Source organism: Pleurodeles waltl, chromosome 3_1, assembly GCF_031143425.1.
Source record: "Pleurodeles waltl isolate 20211129_DDA chromosome 3_1, aPleWal1.hap1.20221129, whole genome shotgun sequence".
NCBI classification, from domain to species: Eukaryota; Metazoa; Chordata; class Amphibia; order Caudata; family Salamandridae; genus Pleurodeles; species Pleurodeles waltl.
Genome location: NC_090440.1, coordinates 392,532,350 through 392,551,816, shown reverse-complemented (window position 1 = coordinate 392,551,816; position 19,467 = coordinate 392,532,350). Strand labels below are relative to the sequence as shown.

The 19,467-nt window shown below is 45.9% G+C and overlaps 1 protein-coding gene across 4 annotated transcripts in view; it reads left to right on the top strand.

Moving 5' to 3' along the window:
• IL16 (interleukin 16) overlaps window positions 1-19,467 on the top strand; it is a 470,913-nt gene that overhangs the window by 407,370 nt on the left and 44,076 nt on the right. For 3 of the 4 annotated variants that reach the window (XM_069222586.1, XM_069222584.1, XM_069222585.1), the window contains exon 18: window positions 4,837-4,893. The exons of the other annotated variant lie outside the window; for it this stretch is intronic. In XM_069222586.1, the coding sequence (XP_069078687.1) occupies window positions 4,837-4,893 (57 nt within the window). The remainder of the gene's footprint in view (window positions 1-4,836; window positions 4,894-19,467) is intronic. 4 annotated transcript variants of the gene reach the window in all.

Here is a 19,467-nt window from a genome sequence, read left to right as displayed (position 1 = left end):
TGGTTAGCTTCATGTATTTTAACGCTAACCAGGCCTTAACACTGGCTTGCGCCATTCCTTAAATAAGGCACCCAGCTGGCGTCCTAGAATGGCGCTATACTTTTTGACGCAAACCTGTGCTAATGCAGGTTTGCGTCAAAAAGTATAAATATAGGCCCAAGTGTTTATTATGCCAATAAAGAGGTATTGTCATGTAAATCTGGGAACGTTCATTTTTAGAAAGAGATACGAAGAGAGCTGTGTGTGACCGAGGCCCAAAGTACAGCGGTATACTGTGAACACCAAGGCACAAAAGGTGGAGCGCACTGGAAATTGAAAGACACTTAGGCACAGTATAGAGTATTCTGCAAACATTAAGGCACACACACTATTTAAAAATTATACTGTAAACACACACGGGTATCATATGCAATGATGGGTGAGAAGTAGGGCAAGGAGGGAGGCTCCGGGCAGCAGGAATGCCCAAGGAAAGAGGTGCAGGGAATTACAGGTATAAGCAAGAAGGCAGGGTGGGGCTGGAGCAACAGAAACAATGGTGAACTATGGAGGGGTGGGAGACAGCAACATTAGGGGGGACAGGCGGGAGCAACGAGCAAGATGGCGGGGCTGGTAAGCGAGGTGAATCATGAGGTGATGGGATAATCGAGGAAGGATTAGTTCAAGGCGGAATGTGCATACACAGTGGGAGAGACTGTGAGAAGAGGAACGGATATGAAGACAGTGAACAGGTACACCCATCGAGTACTGTATGTCATATGCTAAAGGAAAAAATAGGTCCCTGCCCTGCCATAAGGAGTATAAAACACAATTCCCCCAATCAAATCATGCTGAGACAAAATTGCCTCTCTAGACGGTACAAGCTCAGAAATAAAAGTAAGGTAATTAAATTAGGAGAAGGGGTCTGAAATATACAAGAAGTCATCGACTCATAGGAAAAGGGTGTACCCGAAGCTCAATCTAAGAATATTGTGAAGTATTGTTAATTATAGGTCTCCCAGACCAAAAGCTGAAGCTGATTGCAGCAAGACCTAGAATGTGTCTTGCATTATTTTTATTCTGTGCTGTACTGATGCTGTTCCCCAAAAAAGTGGAAAAAATATTTTTGCCAGCGTGGGAGTATAAATTCACTACAATTAGATGGTGCAATTAAACACAGACAGGCGTTAAACTGTTAAGTTTGTAATGATAAAATGTGTAAGGGTAAAAGAAATTCTTGTAGCTTGCAAAAAAACTTAAGAATCCTTCAAAGCAGAAGTGTTAAAATAGCAAGAAATACATCATGTGATATTGAGCAACCGGGACAGCATGAAGTGAAGCCTGACACCAGTCATAGTGACTGTCTCTGTGCGCTGGCTCCACCTTCGGGAAAGTGTCTCCTTGACTCGTGTGAGATGGCACTCTAGTTATCGGGTACATCAAAGCCATGGCATAATCATTTGTTTATCGTGTGAAGCCCCGTCTTAATGTCTTTCTGTGTCAGCAGGAGAGGATGAATGTGTGCTGCTGACAACAGGAAGGCGTGGGTGCTCGAGAAAGGATGTTGCTGAAAAGAAGCAACATATCATGCCTTTTGCTCTCAGCTTTAACAAACTGTCAAACACTGGATCTTATCAGTCTACGTTCACAGGCAGTTTTGTGGGTTTCAATTACGAATGTTTGTTATTCTAAGCACGTAGTGCGACCACTGCCTGCTCTTAAAAAACGTTGGTGTCCACATTCACAAAGGGGATGGGGTCTCCTGGGGACCCAATCCCATTTGTCAATCGGTTACCACTTACCACCTCCTTCACTTAGTCGTATAAAAAATTAATGTTTTGGAACCGCATTCCGGTCACAAAACATTCATACATGCCCCTGCAACTCGTTAATAGGAAGAAACGCCCTTAACACACCCCTTCCTAATACTGAATCACAAACTCTATTTTGCAATTCAGAAACAGGTTACTGACTTGCAAATAGGGTTAGTAATGTAAAAAGGATTTTAAGCAGTCGCAAACGGCCCAGTTCACAGTTTGGTCTGCTAAAATCTTCCGTACATGTGGCCCCAAGTGAGGTTTCTCAGTCCATGATTGGGTACGCTCACTCGGGTGCCGACCACTTCCTCGTCTCTTCGTCCACTCTCCTACTTGGGATGGGTAAGCAGGTGCTCAAAGATTGTTGGTTGACTGGGGTGTAACACCTGGCCAAGCAGCAACCACAATCCTTGTCAGGATGAGTCACAAGCAAACCTAAATTAACCTGCACAAATCTCTCTGGTAGATTGGCAAAGAGTAGTCAGCCTTAATCTGGAAGCAATGTGTAAAGTATTTATGCAACACTTCAAATAATAATAAAGTGAAACCACCATAAAAAAAGGATCCCAAACCAAGTTCAATAATAGTAATTTTTAATAAATAAAACAAGACCAAAATGACAAAAATCCAATTAGTAGATTCAGAGAATGCAAGTTTAAAGATTTCAGTGAAAATAGTGCCAAAAAGCACAAAGCACCAACTGTGGATGTCTGGTGGCGCTGGACCAGGACAATGTCACAAGTTCAGGCCAACCGCGATGGTGCACTGGCCTGCTACAGCAACCCAGTTAGGCCCTCTGAGCAAAGTACCTTAAATCCTGGTTTGTGGAGCATTGTAAGGGTCTGCATTGAATATGCCTCACGCAGCTGATTTGATATGTCGGTTCCGAGATGCGGCTAGGCTGTGATGTGAAGTCCTGCATTGTTGTTGATGATCCCGTCAACGAGGGCCTGCTATGCGAAGTCAGGCATCGAGGATGTGTTGCACAGTTGGGTTGATGCATCAGTTCTAAGGAGCTGCAAGGCTAAGATGCGGAGTCTGTCATTGTTGTCAAGACAGCTGTTGAAGAGGGATGCGAGGGTCTGCACAGTGGATGATTTCACAGTGGTGGTTCGGATGTGGTGGTGGGCTGCAATGCGATGTGGGTCTTAGATATGGCCCATCCAGGCACACCTAAGCTTCCAATTGAGTGTGACTGCGTAGGAGGAATACACAATGCCCAATTGCCAACTACACCCAGTCCATGACCCAGAGGCAGGCACCAAACAGCTAATGAAGGAAAATGCCAACTTTCTAAATGCGGTATTTTCAAAATTGCAATATAGAATCGGACTTCACCATAAGTTAGGCTTTTTCATTACAATTCCAAGGACACCAAACATGAAGGAGTTACCTATTCCCATTTGGACGTTACAGCTTATTAAATGTAATCCCAATGTTATCCTATGAGAGAGGTAGGCCTTGCAGTAGTGAAAAACTAATTTAAGAGTTTTTCACCACCATGTCCAAATTTTTAAATGCACTGCACCCTACCCTGGGGCCTACCAAACGGGTGACATATTTATTGATTAAAAGGAAGGTTTGGGCCTGATGAAAGACTTATTTTGCTAGGTCAAAATGTCAGTTTAAACTGAAATGGCAGACCTGACATAGGTTTACAATTACTATTTAAGTTGGTGACTGTTGGACTTTTTTGCTTATCCAGGGTCATCCCCAATCTTTTTGCCTCCTGCCTCCTATTTTTTCTGACCTGTTGCTGTTGGCTTTTGAACTCTGAACACTTTACCACTGCTAACCAGTGCTGAAGTGCATATGCTCTCTGTGTAAATTGTATTGTTGATTGGTTTATCCATGATTGGCATAATTGATTTACTAGTAAGTCCCTAGTAAGGTGCACTAGAGGTGCCAGGGCCTGTAAATCAAATGCTACTAGTGGGCTTGCAGCACTGATTGTGCCACCCACATAAGTAGCTCTGTAATCATGTCTCAGACCTGCCACTGCAGTGTCTATGTGTGCAGTTTTAACTGTAAATTCAACTTGGCAAGTGTACCCACTTGTCAGGCCTAAACCCTCCCTTTTCTTACATGTCAGACACCCCTAAGGTAGGCCCTAGATAGCCGCAAGGCCGGGTGCAGTGTATGGTTAATGTAGGACATATTGGGGGTTATTCTAACTTTGGAGGAGGTGTTAATCCGTCCCAAAAGTGACGGAAAAGTGACGGATTTACCACCAGCCGTATTACGAGTCCATTATATCCTATGGAACTCGTAATACGGCTGGTGGTATATCCGTCACTTTACCGTCACTTTTGGGACGGATTAACACTCCTCCAAAGTTAGAATAACCCCCATAGTAATGTGTTTTAAATGTCCTGACTGTGAAATACTGCTAAATACGTTTTTCACTGTTGCAAGGCCTGTCCCTCTCATAGGGTAAATATAATTAAAGTGTAGATTCCCTTTGGGAGCGGATGGACATGTGGAGTTTGGGGTCTCTGAGCTCACAATTTAAAAATAAACTTAAATTTAAGAAACAAATGTTTTTTGGTAAAATATGCAAGTTATGCTACAGGTGATAGATTATGTGGCATGTGTGGCAATTCCATAAATACACGGAAAACGCTGTGGCTGCATTATTTCATAATTCCAGCAGCCCTGGCTATAACTGAAACACTCAGGATGACTAAGTCCTTGGGGAAGTCAGTAGTTTGCTGGGCAGCATCTGTGTAATTACTGACATTTACCATTGGTGTTCCAGAGGTGCTGTTGCATTTCAGTAGGGTAAATGAGGCTCTCACCGCACACTTCATACACAAAAGGAAATTAGATTAAACAGCCAAAGATAAGTTCCTGAGGATGTAGTAAATAGTAGAATGCAGATACAGAATGACCCAACAATCATAAACAATAAAATCAATGTTTACTCAAGATTGTGTCTCTCTAAACATAATGGATCCAGATGATTCACAGCTGCATTTTGTCTTATAGGAAGTAGGTAGTTTTACACTAGTAGTACTCATATACTTTTGTATACTATTCACAGACCTACGTACAAAGAGCTCTCACTCTGCTGCATGTGTGGACATCTCGGCACATGTAGGTATGTATTTTTGTAGTAAATGTGGGAAAGACAAGGGGAAGTGGCTGAAAAATAGAGAAAACGTTAAACTAAATGGGAGGGGTTTCATGCAATTTATGGGGTAATTTAGATAGGGAAATGATAGTACACACTCCCACAAAATAGTAAGCATTTGTAGTTCACAAAATACATTTTTAAAGTTACTACAACCAGAATGGTAACAAAATAGGTTGAAATGTACTCCAGCCAAGCTTTGGAGTACGTCAAGCACCATGCACAGCAACTTTCAGGTAGTGTAACACACTACCACAGAAAAAATAATGGATGCACACAGTAGCAATAGGAAAATAGCAGAAAAGTTGAAAAGTAATGTTTTATAATATGGCTTACATATGATACAACACACCTAGTAATGCGGGAGGGTAATGACTATGGACTACACCACCCATCTACAGGTGAAACACATAACAACATCAAACTTTCACAAACCCGCTGCCAAATATGAAATTAGATTACACACCAAACAATTTATTTGGGCTTCACTATATTGGTTAATGTCTTTGCCAATTTTCCCCTTATTTTGAGGATCAACTATTTCAGGAATAGACAGAGGGTTTTTATACAAAGGATCAACATCCTTGACATGCCTAGGGAAGCAGTCTTTGCTAGATACCACTTCTCAGCTGTAGTGATCCTTGACATGGTTGCAGACTGGGTGGTGGAGCTCTATCTCCAACAGTCTGCTCTCAGGCTAAAATACTGGCTGCACTCCATTGAGTGTTCACTGGGCCTTTCCATAGGGTCACTTCTGACAAAGTATCCATCTAACAGGCAAGTGAATCTTGATGCTTGAATCGGGCACTGAGAAGCATCAACAGAAGATTATAGCAATTTATCGCCGTAGCATTATCACTGGAGGAAAGACAAAGGGTGGCAAGGGAATGACACACATTTGCTCACTCCCTTCATTACTGAGGTGCCATTGATATCACCCATGCAGCACTTGAGTCACCTCACCTCGGGTCACATTTTCCACAACAAACACCACTGGTATTTTAAACCTTTATCATAGCTCAGAGACAAGAAAAGTGGGTCCCCAGTTTCACTGAGAAGAATTGAACATCCTTTCTCATGGTGAACTCAAAGTTACCCTCGGCCTTCTGGGGATCCAGAGACTCACCTGAGCACAGCACAGTGGGACAAAATTGGGCTAGAAATTGGCATGCACTTCAATGCAGTAGGTGCTCAAACTCAGAAAGGTAAGGAGTGGCACAGGCGCTGGGAGGACCTTCATCGCTGGACAAGGATAAAGGCCCATGACATTCTGAGCATGTCATCCCAGCTGCATTTGCAGCACCTCAGATGACGCCATGCGCAGCATGGTCCTGATGACAGTCTGGTAGACCTCCACACGCAGCACAAAGCTTTTGAGCAGCAAAGTGGTGTTAAATATAATATGACCATATAAATATAGGAGCTAGGGTGTTTTGAAAATGTAATTCTGTCATGTTTACAACTCAGAATTAGGATCCCTACTCTAATGTATGGGCTAGTCCTCCCTTTTGGGAATAGCAAAAGCTTTGCGTAGTATAACCCTCACCCACCGCGGTTACCCTTTGGTGGGATGCTGCACCTTTGGGTTCATCCTGTTCCGCTGCAGAACGGGGCGTGCTGATACTTCTGAGCTACACGATAGCACTGAATAGTACCAGACCACTAACAATGGAAGACAGGAGGTGTTCTTTATGTGTTAAAATACCTGGCTGGTAGGTAATCTTGTTTTATTAAGTCCTCCAGTGCGTGTGATTAAAATTTGGAAAAGATAAGATGGAAGTTTGCTGAGTTTTAAGGACCCTACCATATGTCTTGCACTTGATCTACGTGTTTGTGCCAGCTTCCCCAGGGCTTTCGTCAGGACCATCAATCTCACTCCCTGTAGGAAAGTACCATCTTGCCTGGCATGTTACCCCCATATTTCCCTGTATATATGTTGTTTTAGTTGTATGTGCAAAGTTACTTAGTGTGTGGGCACCCTGGCACTAGCCAAGGTGCCCCCACATTGTTCAGGGCAAATTCCCCGGACTTTGTGAGTGCCAAGGAATCGACTGCTGACCGCGCTGGAAGCCTGCAAAACTGCAACAAAGTAGCAACGACGACTACTGCGACACTGTAACGCTGATCCAGCTGCCTTCTCGACTGTTTTCCTGGTGGTGCATGCTGTGGGGGTAGTTTGCCTCCTCTCTGCACTAGAAGCTCCGAAGAAATCTAACGTGGGTTGACGGAATTGTCCCCCTGCACCCGCAGGCACCAAAGAACTGCATCACCGGTCCTCTGGGTCTCCTCTCAGCACGACGAGCGAGGTCCCTTGAACTCAGCAACTCTGTCCAAGTGACTCCCACAGTCCAGTGACTCTTCAGTCCAAGTTTGGGGGAGGTAAGTCCTTGCCTCCCCACGCCAGACTGCATTGCTGGGAACCGCATGTTTTGCAGCTACTCCGGCTCCTGTGCACTTTCCGAGGGAATCCTTTGTGCACAGCCAAGCCTGGGTCCACGGCACTCTAACCTGCATTGCACGACCTCCTGAGTTGTCCTCCGGCGGCGTGGGACTCTCTTGTGCAACTTCGGGTGAGCACCGTTTCACTCCACTTCGTAGTGCCTGTTCCGGCACCTCTGCGGGTGCTGCCTGCTTCTGAGAGGGCTTTTTGTCTTGCTGGGCGCCCCCTCCGTCCCCTGACGCAATTGGCGACACCCTGGTCCCTCCTGGGCCACAGCAGCACCCAAACACCCTAACTGCGAGCTTTGCAGCTAGCAAGGCTTGTTTACGGTCTTTCCACAGGAAAATACTTCTGCACGACTCTCCACGGCATCGGACATCCATCCTCCAAAGAGGAAGTTTCTAGCCCTTGTCGTTCTTGCAGAATCCTCAGCTTCTACTGTCCAGTAGCAGCTTCTTTGCACCCACAGCTGGCATTTCCTGGGCATCTGCCCACTCTCGACTTGATCGTGACTTTTGGACTTGGTCCCCTTGTTACACAGGTACCCTCGTCTGGAAATCCATCGTTGTTGCATTGCTGCAGAATTCCCCTATCACGACTTCTGTGCTCTTTGGGGAACTTTAGTGCACTTTGCACTCACTTTTCAGGGTCTTGGGGTGGGCAAATTTTCTAACCCTCACTGTTTTCTTACAGTCCCAGCGACCCTCCACAAGGTCACATAGGTTTGGGGTCCATTCGTGGTTCGCATTCCACTTTTGGAGTATATGGTTTGTGTTGCCCCTATCCCTATGTGCCCCCATTGCATCCTATTGTAACTATACATTGTTTGCACTGTTTTCTAATACTATACTGCATATTTTTGGTATTGTGTACATATATCTTGTGTATATTTGCTATCCTCATACTGAGGGTACTCACTGAGATACTTTGGCATATTGTCATAAAAATAAAGTACCTTTATTTTTAGTATATCTGTGTATTGTGTTTTCTTATCATATTGTGCATATGACACTAGTGGTACTGTAGGAGCTTCACTCGTCTCCTAGTTCAGCCTAAGCTGCTCTGCTAAGCTACCATTATCTATCAGCCTAAGCTGCTAGACACCCTATACACTAATAAGGGATACCTGGGCCTGGTGTAAGGTGTAAGTACCCCTTGGTACTCACTACAAGCCAGTCCAGCCTCCTACATTGGTTGTGCAGCGGTGGGATAAGTACTTTGCAACTACTTACCACTTTTGTCATTGTACTTTTCATAAGAGAAAAATATACAAAACAAGTTCAGTGTATGTACACCTAACCAAAAAGTTTTGCTTTTCTTCTCTCACTTCTTTTCTAAGTGCTGAAAAGTACCTCTAAACTTTCTAAAAAGTTCTTAAAAAGTTTAAAAAGTTTTTTTCTGTCTTTTACAAAAGTTCTAAAAACTTTTTCTCACTTTTTCTATCACTTAAACACTTTCTAAAATGTCTGGCACAGGCCAAACTGTCGATCTGTCCAAACTTGCTTATGATCACCTTAGCTGGAAAGGAGCAAGGAGTCTCTGCATAGAAAGAGGTTTAATTGTAGAGAAGAATCCCTCTAGAGAACTGTTGGTTAATATGCTTGTTGAACAGGATAAGGCCAGAGGTGGCACTTATGTTGAGAAATTAGCTGATGGTTCCCAATCTGCCCCTGGGCACCCCTAGCAAAAGATTTAGAAAGGAAACTTCCTAGCCTGCCCATTAGCAGACAACCTAGCATAGCTGGTACTGATGTAGAGTCACATCACACTGATAGTGTTGTCTCACATCACAGCAAGAGTATCCCTTCTCATCATAGTAGAAGTGCTGTTTCTGTTAGCTAAGCTGTTAGGGTGCCATCTGTTAGGGACAGGTCTCCTTCTGTTAATTCTCACCATACTTCTGTTTCAAGAAATGCCCCACCCACCCACCCTGATGACAGAGTGTTAGAAAGGGAGCTCAATAGATTGAGAGTGGAACAAACCAGGCTGAAGCTCAAGAAGCAACAGCTGGATTTAGATAGGCAGTCCTTAGAAGTGGAAAGAGAAAGACAGAAATTGGGTTTAGAAACCCATGGTGGCAGCAGCAGTATTCCCCATAGTCATCCTGCAAAAGAGCATGATTCTAGGAATCTGCACAAGATAGTTCCCCCTTATAAGGAGGGGGATGACATTAACAAGTGGTTTGCTGCACTTGAGAGGGCCTGTGTTGTACAGGATGTCCCTCAAAGGCAGTGGGCTGCTATCCTATGGCTATCATTTAGTGGAAAGGGTAGGGATAGGCTCCTTACTGTGAAAGAAAGTGAAGCCAATGATTTCAAAGTTCTTAAGAATGCACTCCTAGATGGTTATGGCTTAACCACTGAACAGTACAGGATGAAGTTCAGAGAAACCAAAAAGGAGTCTTCACAAGACTGGGTAGACTTTGTTGACCATTCAGTGAAGGCCTTGGAGGGGTGGTTACATGGCAGTAAAGTTACTGATTATGAAAGCCTGTATAACTTAATCCTGAGAGAGCATATTCTTAATAATTGTGTGATTTGTTGCACCAGTACCTGGTAGACTCTGATCTGACCTCTCCCCAAGAATTGGGAAAGAAGGCAGACAAATGGGTCAGAACAAGGGTGAACAGAAAAGTTCATACAGGGGGTGACAAAGATGGCAAGAAGAAGGATGGTAAGTCTTCTGACAAGGGTGGGGACAAATCTAAAAATGAGTCTTCATGAGGCCCACAAAAACACTCTGGTGGGGGTGGTGGGCCCAAATCCTCTTCAAATCTAAACAAAGAAAATAAACCATGGTGCTATTTATGTAAAATAAAAGGCCATTGGACAACAGATCCCAGTTGTCCAAAGAAAAGCACCAAGCCTCCTACCACTACAACCCCTGCTGCTACATCTAGTGCCCCTAGTAATAGCAGTGGTGGTGGGAGCAAACCTACTAATAGCCAATCCAAGGGAGTAGCTGGGCTCACTTTTGGTAACTTAGTTGGAGTTGGTCTTGTTAGGGAGACCACAGAGGCTGTGTTAGTCTCTGAGGGGGCTATTGATTTAGCCACCTTAGTTGCTTGTCCCCTTAACATGGATAAGTACAAGCAACTACCCCTAATAAATGGTGTTGAGGTCCAGGCCTACAGGGACACAGGTGCCAGTGTTACAATGGTAAAAGAGAAACTGGTCCACCCTGAACAACACCTACTTGGTCACCAGTACCAAGTAACCGATGCTCACAACAACACACTTAGCCACCCCATGGCTGTTGTAAATCTCAACTGGGGGGGGGGTGTTACTGGTCCAAAGAAAGTTGTGGTTGCCTCAGATTTACCTGTAGACTGTCTACTAGGGAATGATTTAGAGAAATCAGCTTGGTCAGATGTGGAGTTGGAGGCCCATGCAGCAATGCTGGGCATTCCAGGGCATATTTTTGCTTTAACCAGGGCTCAGGCCAAAAAGCAAAAAGGACAGGGTGACTTGGATCCTGGAAGAATGGACCAAGTGCTCCCTAAAGCTAGGGCTAGTAGAAGTAAAGCACTACCTACTATCCCTCCCTCTACAGTGGATTCTACTTCTGAGGAAGAAGAATTTCCACCCTGTGCAGAACCTACACCAGAGGAGCTGGAAGCAGACACTGCTGAGCTTTTGGGTGAAGGGGGGCCTGCCAGGGAGGAGATGAGTGTGGCACAGCATACCTGTCCCACACTAGAGGGTCTAAGGCAGCAAGCTGTCAAACAAGCAAATGGGGATGTCAGTGACTCTCACAGAGTTTACTGGGAGGACAACCTCTTGTACACTGAAGCAAGGGATCCAAAACATGGAACTGCCAGGAGATTGGTGATTCCTCAGGAGTACAGAAAGTTCCTCCTAACTCTAGCCCACGACATTTCCTTAGCTGGACATTTGGGGCAAATGAAAACATTGGACAGGCTTGTCCCCTTGTTTCATTGGCCTAGAATGTCAGAGGACACAAAGGAATTTTGTAAGTCCTGTGAAACCTGTCAAGCCAGTGGCAAGACAGGTGGCACTCCAAAGGCACCCCTTATTCCACTGCCTGTGGTTGGGGTTCCCTTTGAAAGGGTAGGGGTTGACATAGTTGGCCCCCTTGACCCTCCTACTGCTTCAGGCAATAGGTTTATCTTGGTGGTAGTGGACCATGCCACCAGATATCCTGAAGCAATTCCTCTAAGGACCACTACAACTCCTGTAGTGGCAAAGGCCCTCCTGGGAATCTTTTCCAGGGTGGGCTTCCCAAAAGAGGTGGTATCAGACAGGGGAAGCAATTTCATGTCTGCTTACTTAAAGGCCATGTGGAAGGAGTGTGGTGTTACATACAAGTTCACTACACCCTATCATCCACAAACAAATGGACTGGTGGAGAGATTTAACAAAACTCTCAAAGGCATGATTATGGGACTCCCTGAAAAACTCCGCAGGAGATGGGATATCCTGTTATCTTGCCTCCTTTTTGCTTACAAGGAGGTACCCCAAAAAGGAGTGGGCTTCAGCCCCTTTGAACTCCTATTTGGCCACCCTGTGAGAGGTCCTCTAACACTTGTTAAGGAGGGTTGGGAACAACCTTTAAAAGCTCCAAAGCAAGACATAGTGGACTATGTACTTGGCCTAAGATCAAGGATGGCTGAGTACATGAAAAAGGCCAGTAAAACCCTTCAGGCCAGCCAAGAGCTCCAAAAGCAATGGCATGACCAGAAGGCTGTTTTGGTTCAGTACCAACCAGGGCAGAAAGTGTGGGTCTTGGAGCCTGTGGCCCCAAGAGCACTCCAAGACAAATGGAGTGGACCCCACATAATTGTTGAGAAGAAGGGTGAAGTCACATACTTAGTTGACTTAGGCACTGCCAGGAGTCCCCTTAGGGTGCTCCATGTCAATCGCCTGAAACCCTACTATGACAGGGCTGATCTCACCCTGCTCATGGCAACAGATGAGGGACAGGAAGAAGAGAGTGACCCTCTCCCTGATCTCTTCTCTTCCACAGAACAAGATGCTCTAGTGGAAGGTGTAGTTTTGGCAGATTGTCTTACTGCTGAGCAGAAAGACCACTGCATAAATCTCCTAGGTCTGTTTTCTGAACTCTTCTCTACTGTGCCAGGCACCACTTCTTGGTGTGAGCACACTAAGATCTATAGGCAGCCTGACCATGTCAGAGACTGCATAAAGCAAGAGGTGCAGAAAATGCTTGAACTAGGAGTGGTTGAGCACTCTGAAAGTCCATGGGCCTCTCCTGTGTTTGTACCAAAACCTCATTCCAAGGATGGAAAGAAGGAAATGCGGTTTTGTGTAGACTATAGAGGTCTCAACCAGGTAACCAAAACTGATGCTCACCCTATACCCAGGGCAGATGAGCTAAAAGATACACTGGCATCTGCCAAGTATCTAAGCACTTTTCATTTGACTGCAGGGTATTGGCAGATCAAATTATCAGAAGATGCAAAAGCAAAAACTGCATTTTCAACCATTGGAGGCCATTACCAATTCACAATAATGCCTTTTGGATTGAAAAATGCACCTGCCACTTTTCAGAGTTTGGTGAACACAGTCCTGCAAGGGCTGGAAGCTTTTAGTGCAGCATATCTAGATGATATAGCTGCCTTTAGCTCCAGCTGGGATGATCACCTGGTCCACCAATGGAAAGTTTTGGAGGCCCTGCAAAAGGCAGGCCTCACTATCAAGGCTTCAAAGTGCCAGATAGGGCAGGGGAAAGTGGTTTATCTGGGACACCTAGTAGGTGGAGAACAGATTGCACCACTTCAGGGGAAAATCCAAACTATTATAGATTGGGTTCCCCCTACAACTCAGACCCAGGTGAGAGCCTTCCAATGCCTCACTGGGTACTATAGGAGGTTCATAAAGAACTATGGCCCCTCTTAATGACCTCACATCAAAGAAAATGCCTAAAAAGGTATTGTGGACAGCTAGCTGTCAGAAAGCTTTTGAGGAGCTGAAGCAGGCCATGTGCTCTGCACCTGTCCTGAAAAGCCCCTGTTACTCCAAAAAATTAATTGTCCAAACTGATGCATCTGAATTAGGGGTAGGGGCAGTCTTATCACAACTTAATTCTGAGGGCCAGGATCAACCTGTTGCTTTTATCAGCAGGAGGTTGACCCCTAGAGAAAAGTGTTGGTCTGCCATAGAGAGGGAGGCCTTTGCTGTGGTCTGGGCTCTGAAGAAGTTGAGGCCATACCTGTTTGGCACTCACTTCATTGTTCATACAGACCACAAACCTCTACTTTGGCTAAAACAAATGAAAGGTGAAAACCCTAAATTATTGAGGTGGTCCATATCCCTACAGGGAATGGATTATACAGTGGAACATAGACCTGGGAGTACCCACTCCAATGCAGATGGACTCTCCAGATATTTCCACTTAGACAATGAAGACTCATCAGGTCATGGCTAGTCTTATTGTCCTTCGTTTGGGGGGGGGGGTTGTGTAGGAAAGTACCATCTTGCCTGGCATGTTACCCCCATATTTCACTGTACATATGTTGTTTTAGTTGTATGTGTCACTGGGACCCTGCCAGCCAGGGCCCCAGTGCTCATAAGTGTGCCCTGTATGTGTTACCTGTGTTATGACTAACTGTCTCACTGAGGCTCTGCTAATCAGAACCTCAGTGGTTATGCTCTCTCATTTCTTTCCAAATTGTCACTAACAGGCTAGTGACCAATTTCACCAATTTACATTGGCATACTGGAACACCCTTATAATTCCCTAGTATATGGTACTGAGGTTCCCAGGGTATTGGGGTTCCAGGAGATCCCTATGGTCTGCAGCATTTCTTTTGCCACCCATAGGGAGCTCTGACAATTCTTACACAGGTCTGCCACTGCAGCCTGAGTGAAATAACGTCCACGTTATTTCACAGCCATTTACCACTGCACTTAAGTAACTTATAAGTCACCTATATGTCTAACCTTTACCTGGTAAAGGTTAGGTGCAAAGTTACTTAGTGTGTGGGCACCCTGGCACTAGCCAAGGTGCCCCCACATTGTTCAGGGCAAATTCCTCGGACTTTGTGAGTGCGGGGACACCATTACACGCGTGCACTACACATAGGTCACTACCTATGTGTAGCTTCACAATGGTAACTCCGAATATGGCCATGTAACATGTCTATGATCATGGAATTGCCCCCTGTATGCCATCCTGGCATTGTTGGCACAATCCCATGATCCCACGGGTCTCTAGCACCGACCCGGGTACTGCCAAACTGCCTTTCCCGGGGTTTCACTGCAGCTGCTGCCATCCCCTCAGACAGGTTTCTGCCCTCCTAGGGTACAGCCAGGCTTGGCCCACGATGGCAGAACAAAGGACTTCCTCAGAGAGAGGGTGTTACACCCTCTCCCTTTGGAAAAAGGTGTTAAGGCAGGGGAGGAGTAGCCTCCCCCAGCCTCTGGAAATGCTTTTAATGGGCACAGATGGTGCCCATTTCTGCATAAGCCAGTCTACACCGGTTCAGGGACCCCTCAGCCCTGCTCTGGCACGAAACTGGACAAAGGAAAGGGGAGTGACCACTCCCCTGACCTGCACCTCCCCTGGGAGGTGCCCAGAGCTCCTCCAGTGTGCTCCAGACCTCTGCCATCTTGGAAACAGAGGTGCTGCTGGCACACTGGACTGCTCTGAGTGGCCAGGTCCAGCAGGTGACGTCAGAGACTCCTTCTGATAGGCTCCTTTAGGTGTTGCTAGCCTATCTTCTCTCCTAAGTAGCCAAACCCTCTTTTCTGGCTATTTAGGGTCTCTGCTTTGGGGATTTCCTTAGATAACGAATGCAAGAGCTCATTCGAGTTCCTCTGCATCTCTCTCTTCACCTTCTGCAAAGGAATCGCCTGCAAAACTGCAACAAAGTAGCAACGACGACTACTGCGACACTGTAACGCTGATCCAGCCGCCTTCTCAACTGTTTTCCTGGTGGTGCATGCTGTGGGGGTAGTCTGCCTCCTCTCTGCACTAGAAGCTCCGAATAAATCTCCCGTGGGTCGACGGAATCGTCCCCCTGCAACCGCAGGCACCAAAGAACTGCATCACCGGTCCTCTGGGTCTCCTCTCAGCATGACGAGCGAGGTCCCTTGAACTCAGCAACTCTGTCCAAGTGACTCCCACAGTCCAGTGACTCTTCAGTCCAAGTTTGGTGGAGGTAAGTCCTTGCCTCCCCACGCCAGACTGCATTGCTGGGAACCGCGTGTTTTGCAGCTACTCCGGCTCCTGTGCACTTTCCGAGGGAATCCTTTGTGCACAGCCAAGCCTGGGTCCACGGCACTCTAACCTGCATTGTACGACCTCCTGAGTTGTCCTCCGGCGGCGTGGGACTCTCTTGTGCAACTTTGGGTGAGCACCATTTCACTCCACTTTGTAGTGCCTGTTCTGGCACTTTTGCGGGTGCTGCCTGCTTCTGAGAGGGCTCCTTGTCTTGCTGGGCACCCCCTCTGTCCCCTGACGCAATTGGCGACATCCTGGTCCCTCCTGGGCCACAGCAGCACCCAAAAACCTTAACCGCGAGCTTTGCAGCTAGCAAGGCTTGTTTACGGTCTTTCCGCAGGAAAACACTTCTGCACAACTCTCCACGGCGTGGGACATCTATCCTCCAAAGGGGAAGTTTCTAGCCCTTGTCGTTCTTGCAGAATCCTCAGCTTCTACTGTCCAGTAGCAGCTTCTTTGCACCCACAGCTGGCATTTCCTGGGCATCTGCCCACTCTCGACTTGATCGTGACTTTTGGACTTGGTCCCCTTGTTCCACAGGTACCCTTGTCTGGAAATCCATCGTTATTGCATTGCTGGTTTTGGTCTTTCCTGCAGAATTTCCCTATCACGACTTCTGTGCTCTTTGGGGAACTTTAGTGCACTTTGCACTCACTTTTCAGGGTCTTGGGGTGGTCTATTTTTCTAACCCTCACTGTTTTCTTACAGTCCCAGCGACCCTCTATAAGGTCACATAGGTTTGGGGTCCATTCTTGGTTCGCATTCCACTTTTGGAGTATTTGGTTTGTGTTGCCCTTATCCCTATGTGCCCCCATTGCATCCTATTGTAACTATACATTGTTTGCACTGTTTTCTAATACTATACTGCATATTTTTGGTATTGTGTACATATATCTTGTGTATATTTGCTATCCTCATACTGAGGGTACTCACTGAGATACTTTGGCATATTGTAATAAAAATATAGTACCTTTATTTTTAGTATATCTGTGTATTGTGTTTTCTTATGATATTGTGCATATGACACTAGTGGTACTGTAGGAGCTTCACTCGTCTCCTAGTTCAGCCTAAGCTGCTCTGCTAAGCGACCATTATCTATCAGCCTAAGATGCTAGACACCCTATACACTAATAAGGGATACCTGGGCCTGGTGCAAGGTGTAAGTACCCCTTGGTGCTCACTACAAGCCAGTCCAGCCTCCTACACTCCCTGAGACCTCTCCTTACTTTGTTAGGGTATAAACGCAAAGTGCATTTCAATTGCGCCCTCTGCATGCTAGATATAAATCATACACCTACTTGGTGTCTGTTGCAATTATCTGTAACACATAAGGTAGAATTAGCTCATAATATTAAAGGACGCTCAGCAGAATCCTGTACATCCGATAGTGGAGTGGCAACCAAAAACACAGCTAATATTAAACACTCTTTAGTCCTATCACCATGTTGTTTTTATACCCATGCACCTGTAAACATTAATAGTGGGGCCGTCCAAATGCTGTGAATTCAAAATAAAGTGAACACATGTAACACACTTGCTGGACGTTGCCCCTGTAATCAGACATTCACACTTAACATACTGCATGCATACTAGACAGTACATACATAGAGAAACATTAATTAGTGCTTGATAGGTCCTACTGTGATGAGGTGAGTCTGTAGTCAAAATCTGTATATAAAGAGGGAGGCATATTAGTCATGGAGTATATTCAAGCATAATCCTTCAATGAGGACTCTTACAGGTGTGCTGTTCGTCCTCCGTCAAGGTCTCGCCTGGTTCACCCATCTGTGCCTGCATATTAAATGATGAAGCTCGATTGCAATGCTTTGAAATTCAATGCCTCGGAAAACTAGCGAATCAAAAAGGAAAGTTACAAAAAAATCATAACTGAATCAAGGTTGGGCGATGACATGGCCTCAGTATTGCATGAATCCATTTCTCCAGGCTATCAAACTATCACACAAAATTATATTGGCAAAAGAGGAGGTGGACTAACTGTTATATTCAAGCAAACAATACATCTCACCAAAGCCAATTGCGTTTCCATTCAAGGTTGTGAGGCCCTCATCACCAGATGCAACCCGACACCAACTTCCTTCTGTAACTTCCTTCTCCTTTACAGACCACCACCTAGCAGTCACATTTCTAGACACAGTTTCAAAGCTTTACAACACTACACTCCAACCTATGCATTCTTGATGACCTAAACATTTGGATTGACAAACCTAATAAGCCCCATCCAAAATCCATGATTGCTGGCCTAGTCACAATAAACCTACATCAGATCGTACACAAACAGACACATCGCTGGACACATCCTATATATCATTTTTGCTAATCTAGAACTAGCTACCATTCAAAGGGTTACTCCATGGTCAGACCACCATTTGCTAGCTTTCCAACACCACAATTCAACACACCTAAGACCACTTCACATGCATCCACCTATCGATCGTGGAACAAACTCAATTTTGAATACTTGGAAACACAACTAACATCCAACACAGATCTAGATAAAATAAATTCCATTAAAAAGCTTTATAAGTGGCTACAGGAACCTTTTGATATCCTAAACAACTAAGAACAACAAAACAGAAAAAGAAATCAAGCATGTTGGAGAAATACAGATCTAAAATAGATAAAACAACAAAATAGAATGCTGCTACACACCTGGCTCAAAACAACAGTCAAAAAAGTTAAAGAGGTACTATTTACAGACAGAATTAAAAATTTCAAATGTGCAAATAAAGAATTTTGGTGGTCATTCTGACCCTGGCGGTCTTTGACCGCCAGGGCGGAGGACCGCGGGAGCACCGCCGACAGGCCGGCGGTGCTCCAATGGGGATTCCGACCGCGGCGGTAAAGCCGCGGTCGGACCGGCACCACTGGCGGGGTCCCGCCAGTGTACCGCGGCCCCATTGAATCCTCCGCGGCGGCGCAGCTTGCTGCACCGCCGCGGGGATTCCGACCCCCCCCTACCGCCATCCAGATCCCGGCGGTCGGACCGCCGAGATCCGGATGGCGGTAGGGGGGGGTCGCGGGGCCCCTGGGGGCCCTGCAGTGCCCATGCCACTGGCATGGGCATTGCAGGGGCCCCCGTAAGAGGGCCCCTACATGTATTTCACTGTCTGCTGCGCAGACAGTGAAATACGCGACGGGTGCAACTGCACCCGTCGCACAGCTTCCACTCCGCCGGCTCGATTCCGAGCCGGCTTCATCGTGGAAGCCTCTTTCCCGCTGGGCTGGCTGGCGGTCTGAAGGCGACCGCCCGCCAGCCCAGCGGGAAAGTCAGAATTACCGCCGCGGTCTTTCGACCGCGGAACGGTAACCTGACGGCGGGACTTTGGCGGGCGGCCTCCGCCGCCCGCCAAGGTCAGAATGAGGGCCTTTATCTTCTCACCGAATTTTGTAAACCTAAATGCACAGAAGCAACTTGTTACATTATTCAAGAATTAACCGATTAATAGGCAAATCTTTACACAACCAAAGCAGACTCATTGAACTCCTATTTAAAACACAGCACCAGCAGCAACTCATCTCCAAAACTCCCCTCCAGGAGTAGGCTAGCCGTACCTTTGCATTCCTTCAAACAAATATCACATCGTGAATTTCATGGATCTGGTCAAGGTATGCACGCCAGCTGGCTGCCTTTTTGACCCTTGTCCATTACAAATCTTCAAGAACATTCTTTTAACTACCTCTGCTGTCACACCAGTAAGACGAATCATCAATATTTCTTAAATCTTTCCTGAGGACCTAAATAAGGCATACATGCACCCTTCATTAAAGAAACCTGGACCCACATGACCCCAACAACCACAGACCAATTACAAATATGCCTTCCTGGACAAACTGATAAAAAGAGCAACATTCACCCATATATCACAGTTCATTGA